The 12,265-nt window shown below is 39.1% G+C and overlaps 1 protein-coding gene across 1 annotated transcript in view; it reads left to right on the top strand.

The window, feature by feature from the left end:
- LOC148361551 (protein ELFN1-like) overlaps positions 1-12,265 on the top strand; it is a 114,838-nt gene that overhangs the window by 95,942 nt on the left and 6,631 nt on the right. Inside the window, exons 3-5 of the mRNA XM_088342263.1 lie at positions 9,568-9,997; positions 10,081-10,234; positions 12,070-12,236. Of these exons, the coding sequence (XP_088198389.1) occupies positions 9,771-9,997; positions 10,081-10,234; positions 12,070-12,236 (548 nt within the window). The 5' untranslated portion in view covers positions 9,568-9,770. The remainder of the gene's footprint in view (positions 1-9,567; positions 9,998-10,080; positions 10,235-12,069; positions 12,237-12,265) is intronic.

Below are 12,265 nucleotides of genomic sequence, written 5' to 3'. Positions count from 1 at the left end.
CAAACCCCACTTATTTCTGATAAAAAAACACCATCCCGCCATTATGCTAATCGTTAACTTCATGAGAAGATGGCTCTACTGATTTTTTTTTCGATTTCTTGTTTAATGCATGGAAGGTAGAAAGACAGTGTCAGTTTTCCATATTTTTATGAACTTTTCCATATTGGATATTCTTAACGAATAACAATCCATAATTTAACTTTTGGCATGCGACGATGGCCTTTTCTGCTTATTTACCTAGAATGGGATAATGACCGGTACCAAAGTACTGTAAGGCCATTATTGCATCCTATAATATTTTGCAATCCAGTATTTTTTCATTAATGAATTTTCCATAGTAAAGCCACTAAGGGGCGGCAGTAGCTAAGTTAGGAGAGCAAACGTCTTGGGACCACAGAGGTTGCAGGTTCAAGTAAAATGTCAAAATGTCCTTGGGCAAGACACTGAACCCCTAATGCCCTTGAGCAGGTAGGCAGGCGCCTTGCATGGCTGACTCCGCCATCGGTGTGTATCGATGGGTACCATATTGAATAAGGTACCAATACCAATTCATTGGTGATTTACAAGATTAAGACTAATTAAATGCAACGTAAGAGTTTTGAGGTTTTTCCCCGAAAAAACAATTATTGTCAGAAATGCCATGTTTGGGTAAGGTTAACGTACTGCTGTTGTGAAGAACACGCAACTCTGTCTGTACACAACCAGAACATTTCCGTAGTTAGGTTTCATTTGTTTTTTTTGTAATAAAAACCTCATGGGAACTCTTTTCTCCAGCGTTCCTTTTTTACCCGTTTAGTCTCATGACCTGAATGTTGATTAGAACACACGGATCGGAAAAAGGTCTCCTTCCTTCACTACTAACATGTGCCTTCTGGGTAATCCATCCCGCAACCCGATAGCCCACAGCCGTGTAGTGATAGCGTGTGCGGGAACAAGGACGCCGAACTCCATTGGCTTTGCATGTGCGCAAAATAAAAGGCTGACAAATCGTTTCACGTCAGCGGCAGTGAGCCCACGCGACCGTTTGGTGTCTGCATGCGATGTCGCCATATCGCTTTCCCTCGTTCTATCTGCGGCATTAGCTTGTGTCCAAGCTTTTGTGCTTGTGTGTGTGTGGATTGCTACACTGCAGCGTAATGCGTGCGAGTGAGAAATCCTATTAAGTGTGGTAAAAAGCCTCTTTGGCACATGGCCTACTTGCAGAGGCACACTTGCGTTTACCTACCTGTGCTGTTACGATTCCCTTGTCAAAACTGCTAATTTTTTAATTGTTTTTTGTTCCGTCTGAGTATGACAGCTACTATAGTAGAGGTCAGGGACCTTGTGTTCACGAGTCCTATATAGCTCTTTTCATGAGTACAGTACACATGACTCGGTGCTGAAATTCTATCCGTGCAAATTCCTCTTGGCATTTTCTTACTTTCATCAATTTCATCAAATGATCTAAGGTCACACAGAGAAATGAAATACTCTGAAAAATTAGCTTTTGTCTGGAAAGCGGGTTTAGTGGTTTTGCTAGATATTATCTAAATACTTTGCTATTATGGAACTTTGGATCTAAAAAAATCCTGGCACCTGCACTAGAGGTAAGTGTGGGTTTACTGTATATGCAGTCCAACATTTCAATATCACAATAATAATAGAACAAGAATAACAAAACTAATAAATCAGTAAAATTAGCCGCCAGCATTTCTATTTGTTGAAGCCAGTGAAGCCTAAGTGAGCATCACATGATATGTTACATAATAATGCTAAAAACATCTTATTTTAACTTTGACAAACATCCCTGAAAATAGACTATGGGACATGGTGAAAAAATCATTTCAGCATATGTCAAGTCAAGTCATGTTTATTTGTATAGCCCTTAATCACAAAGAGTGTCGAAGGGCTGCACAGACCACAGATTATTGCAAACCACAGACTATTATGACACCATCCCCTGATCTAAAACCTACTTGAGGGCAAATAATACACAGATATTGTAACATAAAATATAGGTTATTCATATGCTATAGAATAGAAGTGTGTTTTAAGCTTAGATTTAATATCTAACTTATGTGACGATAAAGGCAGATGACATGAACAACGTCAAATGTGAGTCACTCAATGGGCCTTGAGTTAAGGAGGCATCCGCAGTTTTGTCTCCATGCAGTGCGCCGGCAGCACATCATTAGCACACGAAAGTCGCCAAGCTTTTGAAATTTACATAAATGTCTTTCTTAGCGCAAGTTGACGGCGCCTCGAGAGCCGCTGATTAAAAGCAGCGTGTGTCATTCACGCCCATGATAGGCCCGAGCTGCCTCGCCGCCAAGTGGAGCTTTGATATATTTTTTAATACCAATGATTAAACAAGCTACTTGTGATGCAAATTGATAAGGAATAAGGGCTCACTAAAGGCGCCGCATCAAAATGTGGGATGGATCAAGAAATTTGGGCAGATTTAGTCCAATTTATTGCATGTATTTTTCTGCCATCTAATGACAACACCACTGCATGCGTTACAATAGGGATTTTTTTTATGTGTGTTCCAAATCAGATTCCTTTGTCTCACTATCGCCCTCTGCCATGTGGCAAGAGAATTGTGTGCCTCACTTTGCAGGTGCTCAGCACTGTTATACGTTACATACTAATTACATTACGAATTTACGTGATCTTGTCAGAAGATTTTGCGATGCAAAAACGGTGACGTTAAAGGAGAAAGAACTTTATCACTGAATAAATACAAACATATAATATATTTGAAATACAATTCCATTGTGACTGCACGTCACTGGTGTCCACAAAAACCTTGCCACACAGGTATTCATTAAACATTCATTTTCATTTCTTTTTAAAAGGATAAAATGAACTTACAAGTTTCAGATATTGTGTTGTTTCTTCAGACCTTTGCTGATCCCTCTGAACAGAACAAGGTTTTGTTGGAGATCAAATCTTGTACTTGCTTGTTAAATGAAAAACGCAGCTTGATTTTGTTTAAGGAACCCAATCTTGCTTGAGCTCCATCAAACTGTACATTAAAAGTCACTTGATGTTTTGAAAAACCGACTTGATCAAAACGCCCGCTCTTTGAGGTGTCTTTGATATATACAAACGACGTAACTGTGACATTTCCTTAACCCGTACGATTAATTGCAGCATCAATCACGTGATAGACTCGTGTGTGATGTGTTCAAATCAAGGTCACATGTTGAAAGAAATCCTCAATGTTTTCTTCCTCCCTTTTTTTGAGGCTTGACTGTCAATGTCAGCGCTTTTGCTACTGGAGGAAAAAAAAATTCCTATTCACATTCATGGCTCGCTTCATCCATCCGTCCGTCCGTCACCTCTTTGTTCTCCTTCGCCGCGGAATACTAAAGCGCCTTACATAAGCGCTCATCATCCGGCACACTTTTACACATGCTGCCCGACAGATGTTCACTTTGACCGAATGGTGGATGGAGGGAAGTCGAGGACTCATTCACTACCGTTGACCGCAATAGACGTCCAAGATCCCTTTCAAAATGGGTGCCAAGCTAAACTTTAACTTCTAAAATGGCCATGTTACATATCTATTTACATTTTGCATTCTCTATGTATTATTTGGCACTACTTAGGTGTCAAACAGGCGGCCCACGGGCCAGATCAGGCCCGCTAAGGGATTGAATCCGGCCCACGAGACAACACTCAGAGAAGCGCAAGAGAAAAACGAGCTGCAGGTTGAAATATGGCAACTTGATGTTGCCAAAGCCAAGTGCCTCGAACAAAGACACTGTACTTGTATTTCTTTCTCTCTCTCTCTCTTCTCCACCCCTTTTCTCCCACCCTCTGTCTCTTTCACTCTCTGTGTCTCTCTTTTTCTCTTCCTGTGTTGCTCTTTGTTTCTTTCTCTCTCTCTGTCTTTTTAACTTATTTTGCTCTAACTTCCTTTTTTTCCTTTTCTCTCTTATCTCTTTCTCTCTTCCTACCCTACGCGCTTTCTTTTCTCTTTTCTCTTCTTCTATCTTTCTGTTACTCTTTGGATTTCTTTCTTCCTGTCCCTTTTTTCCCCCTCTCTCACGACTTTTTATCTCTTTTGTTCCGCACGCTCTCTCCATCCCTTTTTTTCTTTCTTTGTCCAGCCCTCTCTCCTTTTCCCTCCCTCTTTCTCATATTTCTTTATCTCTCTTTTTCTTTCTCTTTGATCTACTAGTCCGGCTTCCGACAATGTTTGTTCTATCGTGTGGCCCCCGAGTTAAAATGAGTTTGACACCCCTGACCTAGAGGAATAATTCATTCATTCATTTTTCATTAATTAAAATTAAAATATTAATTCAATGTCAAGCAAAACTACATAAAGTATCATCAAAAACCTTCATTTATTTAGATACTCATACGTCGAGAAAAATGCATTTATTCTGCATAATATGAGCTTCATTGTTAGGTAAATCATTTAATGTTTGTTATTCTGTTTTACGGGTGGTAAAATCTGGTAATAATTTATTTGTTTCCGTCAGGTTCAAAATGATGTCAAGATGAAATAAGAGACTCTTTTCGAGTTACAAACAAACGTATTTAATAAAGAAAAGCAAGCACAACGGACAAGGCGACCGCACTCTTAGATAGCCATGAAATAAATCCCACGGACTGAAGCGTGAGCACCTTTCTTATTCTGGTACAAGGATTCTGATTGGAGGATTAAACAAAGCATGTAAACGTAAGAGACAGGAATCATTTATTTAAATGCAGTGTATAATGGCGTGCGAGTATGATAAATGAGCAATAATGATGGTGAAACTTCATAACACAATGCCTCGCTGTAAAGTAACTCTCGAGCAGACTTGGAATGTGGGAGGCAAGCTCTCAAGCACGCTTCCTGGCATCAAAAACAAGACTTTATAAACACAATGCGTCTCTGTAGGAAAAAAGGCAAGCTCTCGAGCAGCTTGGAATATGGGAGTCAAGGCCGTCTTAATTAACAGCTATCAGGGACCAAGAGGAGTAGCCTGAGAAACTTAATGTCCTTTCAAGTTTTAGCTTTTTAATCAGAGACACATTTTTTAGTGCCTTAGAACTTAATCTTTTGACCTTGAAGGTGCTTGCCTCTGAAAACAATTAAAAATCGTAAAACCACACACTTATTAAGTATACTATAGAAATATAAACGTAGACAGATATAAGAGTACAAAAATAAGAGTATATGAGTATATAAAGGTATAGGAGTATAAAAGTAAGAGTGTAAAAGGCACATTTAAACCACAATTTCCCTTACTGTTTCTTTAATATTAAAAGGGGGGAATGATAAGTAAATCATTTATTCTTTTTTTTTTAATATTGGACACAGGCAAAGAACTTTGCTGAGATTGCTCGAGTTGCTGGTTCTTTTGGCTCACTGTTCATTGTTTGGACTGCTATTTTGCACTGTTGTTCATTATTTTGTCTATTATGCACCGTTTAAATCATTGTAACTATCTGCCAATCATGTTGCTTTTCTTTGTTATCCACACTCTTTCAAGCTGATCTGCTGTTTGTAACCTAAGAGAGTTAACAAAAAGAAGGGCTCAGGGAAGGACCTTTTTATAACAGGTTGTAATTCCTTATCTAAAAGTTGCAAGTTAAAAATAAATTAATGCCTTCTCTCCTTATTTTTAGTTTCTACTAAACCACTGGTTCAAAACGGGTCTTAGTTCAGGAACCACCAGTTTACCCTAATGACAAGCTACAACCCAAATCAAAAAATAGTTTCCCTTTTTAAATGTATCCAATGAATGGACTGTATAGTTAAAAGTAGAGATAGTAGAATTTATTAGCCCTTTTTCAAAAAACAAACAGCAAAACCGAAACGACGCTAGCATATAAGCCTACATAGCATATGAGCCTATAACACATACAAGCAACCGCCTAAAACTGCTTTAAAATAGCCACATACTAAAAGAAATTCAAAATATTAATAAAACATCTACCTTAACATTTAAATTGTTCTATTTGTGTCGTTCAGAAAGAAAAATTATATTAGTAAAAATATAATATTTTACACCATTTACTGTACCTTCCAGAAGCGCTTCAATGGCAGACACTCTTACACTATTTGCATATTTCTCAGTCCTTTCCTTCTTCGACTTGATCATTATTGTTTTCCACTTTCCTCCTTCTTAACACCAACCTCCTTGGGACCCTTTATTGTGGGCATAACAAGGAAATAAAACCAACAAAGTCACAGTAAAATTAGATGTGGTCCTTCTCAAATGCACCGATTGAATATAATAGAACATAATTTAATAGAATATACCTTTATTGTTATTGTTACAAAATGGGTTGAACATATTGTGACAACGAAATTGGACGTGGCACTCCAGTTTTACATTTAACAGTGAGGATAAAAGAAAACAAAGAAGATAAAGGAACAAAGAAGATAAAGGTTATAATTTACACAATATTTACACAATAAAGTGTGGGCATGTAGGATGTTACATACATACTGGTATAAGAGATCGAACAGGGCGTTATCACCCTCGTTTTTTTTCTTCTTTTTCGCATTATTTTGCCAAGGTAAAGTGTCGTGACCCAAATAAAACGGATTCGCCTCCCACTTTTGGTTGCTGACAAAATTGTGCCCCATCTGGCTGCCACAGGTATCCAAAAACCCTCAAAAAGGCTGGGCAAGTAGTTTAGTAAAATTTTATGTTTTGGTCACTTTGAGTCTCTGAATTTTGTACTCTTTTTTATAACACACCTTACAGCGACATTTAGTGGTCAAATAAAACACATTGTCCCTTTTATGCCTGGATGAGTGCAAAGAGAGAGAGAGAGAGAGAGAGAGAGAGAGAGAGAGAGAGAGAGAGAGAGAGAGAGAGAGAGAGAGAGAGAGAGAGAGAGAGAGAGAGAGAGAGAGAGAGAGAGAGAGAGAGAGAGAGAGAGAGAGAGAAAGAGAGAGAGAGAGAGAGAGGGAGAGAGAGAGAGTGTGTTCCGGTAACAGTACTTGAGAATTAGTTCTGTGAATTACTTGACATTTTTTGAAATAATACTCAAGTCCTGTTACTTAAAATCTCCACAATCACCTGATTCAAAGGTGTAGTGAATCGCAGAATCAATCCTCAAGTAATTTCCAGACACATACCTGTACACCAATAAAGTATTTCGAGTCGTTAAAGGAACATTCAAGTTAGTGTCTGATGGTGTTTTTGCTATTCGTTTTTACTTGAAGGATTCTATAATAGAAACGTCTGTCACGCCACCATTTCTTCTGGACGTGTCTATCAAGCGGCGGACCACCGCTCTATCAGCTCCTTATTCCTAATCCCGCAGCCACAGCGCAAAGGGATTCTTGCTGATGCTGTCAAGTGGCGTTTTCTCCATTTTTCTTTTCCCCGAGGCCCAAAGTCAATCAGAGTAATGAAAGAAAGGACAGAGGGAGAGTCAAAACAATTCCTGTTCCCTTGCAAATCCAGACGGGTAGAAAATCTTTATGACTGTAATAAACAGTGAAAAAAATAGTACAGTTTTACCATTTATTGTGCCTGATATCACCTTGGATTTTACTCCCAACAGTAATGATTGCAGAAATAGCTTAGATATTACAATTATATAGACTGTAACATATAATTGCTTTTTTTTAAACCTAAAACTAAACCTTTGCTCCCAATTCTAACACCACTTTATAACTTTATACATCTTTATTTTTGAGTACTTTTTTCGCCAAGTGATTTTAATGACTGTACCATCAACGGCTCACACTTTTGACCCCAAATGAAATGACTACGTTTTGTATATTGCTGTTGTAAAAACCCTGAAAAATAAAACCCTTAAAGTTTTATGTTTTTTGTGGAGCTGCTAAATTATTGGGTTCCGCTTCCAACACCAAATCAAACAGGATTAAATTTTCTTGCGGCAGTCATTTCCTTGAATTTCAAATCCATTTTTAAAGTGGACTTTTTATTTCTTGGGCCTGTTGTTCACTAGTTAACCAATGTTAGCGATCAATGGCAGGTATTTCTATGACCGCTAAAGCATTAAAGTTAATCACGCATTGTTATGGAGTGATCACCCTTATCTCTCTTTATACGTTGTCAACATGGCGTATCTAAACGGCCAATAAATATCTTCTTTATCGCGATGTGTTTTTATATGCCGGGCAACGACAGTGGTGCTTATCAAAAACTCGTGGCAAGACAGTTTTACGAACTTTGTTTTAATAGAAAGTGTCAGACGTTTAGACAGTTTTGCAAACTTAGTTGTAACAGAAAACGCGTCTCTCTTTTGCTAGTTCAACATTTCGAGGGCTCGAGTGAAATGTTTTCAAATGCATATAGTCCAGTGAATCTGTCACAATTTGCAATTGAACCGAAGTGAAGGGAGACAGGAACTAGGGCAGGGGTGCTCAATAAAGGATGGTTCTTGTTAACATAAACCAGGAAAAAACAAAACAAAACCAGGTCTTCAAACAACTAGCTGTGCTTAAATCATGAAAAAAAACTAATCGCTAGGTAACAGAAGACAGAATGAAAGTGGCATGGAAACGGCAAAGAACCGATCACCAAAGGACCCAACAGGAAACGTCCATCTTTTCTGTCCCTTTTTTTGGTATCAAAGGACTGTCTGCAGCACCCGTTCCATGTACCATGGCCACTTCTGTTTCCCATCCCGGCGGTGAGGCGAAGTTCCCTCAGGTGCTTCCTGTCCCGTTTTCTGTCCTTTAGCGAGGTGAAGGTTGTCTGGCCAAATCTAGTGTCTGCTTCAGCAGTGAAGGACAAGGACCCTTGGCCACCCAAGTCCCGCAAGCGAGATGACCCCCTGCGCCAAAGGCGAGGAGAGGAGTCCTAGGCTGTGTCTGGCCCTGTTTTAGCTGTCCCGTTTCGGTGAAGGTGTGTTTGATGCAGCTCCCGTTCCAGGATCCCTGCATTTGGGTCCACCTCCGAAAACGTGAAAGAACCTAATTAAACCTCCTGAAAACCGACAAATATATCATGATATGATCGGATAAATAAAGCACTTATTTTCCATGTGGCTCCATCAGTATTGTTCCATTTTAAATGGGCATAAAATATGCATTTATTTTGTATAAAATCCCCATAAATTGAAAATGGAAGAACTCGGTATTATTCTGGCACAATCAGTAGTCTTTAGTTTCTATCCGATAAAGAAATTATTAAAAAAACAATAATGGAAAATATATATATTTGGATCAAATGAAAGAATTGTTTAAATATAATAGGATTCAAATACAATAAAGTGCAAACACAACACTTTCTTCAAGAAGAAGAAAATAAAATACACCACGATTGTTGGTGTATAAAACAAAAGTGATTCAAGATTATCTTAGGGGCTGTAGAAAACCTTCTTGCGAGAAGAATTTGGCCTGCGTGTCTTGACTTTGACATAGGTGGTCTCTTTGATGTGATGCCAGTGACCCAAAACACAATTTCACTTCAAGAAAAGCACGATAGTGCTAAAATAAGAGGTACAGTGGTAGCTTTTTCTCCTGTTGTTGGGTTTTAAGAGAATATATTTTTTGACAGTATGAATAAGGAACGTCCCACGACCCTACTGAAGATAAGCAGTGCAGATAATGGATGGATGGAAAAAGGAACGTATCTCTGTTTTATTTTTCTCCAGGTCCAGTAAGTGGCGGGATTTTGAAGGGATGAAGAAGCAAGAAGAAAAATGCTCATCTGATCAGATGCAGAGGAAAACTCTGGACATGAGGACCGACCAATCGGGACCAATTTACGCAACCTGGAAGAAGTGAAAACCTGAGATCCTATTCCTCTCTGTCGACTTCATTCCTGCAACTGCGTTTTCCCGAGTGACTTTCTCCAATGGATACGGCGACGACATCTCATCAGCGGCCGACAAAAAACACCAAAGGGGGCATATCGCTCGCCGTGGGATCGCTTCTGGGCTGGATTGCCGTGCTGTCCGTCATGCGGTTGCCAACTGCGACGGCTGACTGTTGGCTCATTGAGGGTGAGAAGGGTTTTGTGTGGTTGGCCATCTGCAGCATGAATCAACCACCTTACGAGGCCATCCCGGCCCACATCAACAGGTAAAGCCCGACGCGAGTCGGCATTGATCTACAGGCTTTAGCCAATAACTTTGAGTAATTTTGTTGTCCGCTTCTGACCGCAGCACCATTGTGGATCTGAGGCTGAACGAAAACAAGATTCGCTCGGTGCATTACTCTTCACTCAGCCGTTTCGGCAACCTTACCTACCTGAACCTCACCAAAAACGACATCAGCTACGTGGAGGACGGGGCCTTCTCCGCACAGTTTAACTTGCAGGTAAGGGAGCAATCACATGGCATGGACAGATGGTTTGAATGACATATTGAGAAATTGCACTGAGTGACAAGTTAGAAGAAGTGTCAGGACTGTCAGGATCAGGTGCCAAACTGGATCAGGTTGGTAAACTGCACACAACTGAGCCCGATCTCCACACACCTGTCCCTAACCATCCCAAAAATACAGATCGACTGCTTGGACAGCACATTGCATCGGGTCATTGCATTTCCCACTTTAATCCTGTTTTCAGTTTCCATGTCAAGTTTGGTTTTTTTGTTTCTGGTTTGGACGATTTGCCAGTTGTCTTAAGACCTGGTTTGTTTGTGATTGTTCCTGGTTTATGTTAATAAATACAAGCCTTTGTTGAGCAAACCTTTCTCCATTTTGGCTTACCCGCATTTGGGACCACCTTTGTAAACGTGACAAAAATTGACATCTGGTTATGGTGACAAAGTGGCACTGTTGTTATGATTAAAGGACAATCAACAAGGACATAGTAAAAGTATGAAAATAAGTGACGGCATTGACATGTGAAATGAGAGTTGCATAAATCGAGATAACCAGTTTACATTTATGATAGGACAAAATGTTACTGTGTTTGGAATATTCGGTTCCAAGGTGCGACAGTCATTTAGCAAATGCTCATATTTTATAGAATACACTGAGCTAACGGTACACATTTTTGGAGGGATATAAACCAGTGTGAATAGTTTTTCAACCAGTTACCCCTAACCAGTGCAACACATTCTGTAATTTAGTGACTTTAAGCTGTACTGGATCAAAGCGCGTATCCAAATAGTCTTTTGTGAATTATTTTTCCTTATATAAGGCGCACAAAATTAAAACTACTGTGATAGCATTTAAAACATCAGGAAGTAGTGGAAACCTCTCACTATAAAGTAATCTTTTCTCACCACTAAAATAGATTCCTGTATAAATTGTTACCAAAGAATCTAGCCTATAGGGCACACCTGCAAAATTCTGGCCATTCTTTTCACCTTGTAGTCCGCAAAATACGGTATTTGGTTTGGCGAAATGGAAAAAAAAAAAATTCAACAAAAGAATACTTGTTTTAATACAATATTTAAACTTTTATATTATGGAAATTAAATCATTAACTCTCATATTGGTACAGTAAACAAATATATTTTAAATAATAAGTTATACAAATATTAATTGCTATTCTATATTCTTATTCCCGAAAACTAATAAAACAGCAAAATTATATGTATAACAATGATAAGGAAAATATTGTTTTTGGACACGGTGCATTGCTCTTTTTATGTATTTTTTTCTGTTTTTAATTTATAATGGTCAAAATGGTTGAAGTATTGGTGGTGACCCTGGGACACACCGGAAAAAAAATGTCAAAGTAAGTAAGTTGGAAAGTCAGTTAGAGTGATGAGTTAAACAAAGGCTTTGAACTATAGTACAATTAGGAAATTAAGTAATTTGACATTTGGTCAGTAAACTGGACGCACTTTCCTACATCACTTAAGCCACACATCAATGTCCTCCCTTTCTGTCTCCTTTACAATGTGAAAATGTCATTACCTCGATACAATTCACGTCAAGTCTTAACATACTGAGAAAAGTGTCCATCCACACCAAATTGTCCATTCAGGGTATCATCATGTTTCTTCCTGTCGCTTTGCCAACTCTTGACATGCAAACTGGAGAGGATTCAGAGACTGGAGCTTTGATCAGCATGCAAAACATCAAGGGTGTGCTGAGCTGGCATCTCTTTCAGCTTCTGCTCACTGGAGATTACCAGTAATCTTCCTCGTCTTTCTCGCCCTTCCCTACATCACACTGTTCTTACTACCCACTTCTAGGTTCTACAAATGGGCTTCAACAAACTGAGAAACCTGACTGAGGGAATGCTGCGAGGACTAGGCAAGCTGCAGTATCTTTACCTACAGGCCAACCTCATTGAAACCGTTACGCCAAACACCTTTTGGGAGTGCCCCAACATTGAGAACATCGACCTATCAATGAACAGGTAACATTAAAATGTAAAAGAGGGCTCCG

This window comes from Urocampus carinirostris, chromosome 8 (assembly GCF_059441175.1).
Source record: "Urocampus carinirostris isolate Australia breed hairy pipefish chromosome 8, RoL_Ucar_1.0, whole genome shotgun sequence".
Taxonomy (NCBI): Eukaryota; Metazoa; Chordata; class Actinopteri; order Syngnathiformes; family Syngnathidae; genus Urocampus; species Urocampus carinirostris.
The sequence above is the reverse complement of the archived record's forward strand: the minus strand, read 5'-3'. Positions and strand labels throughout refer to the sequence as shown.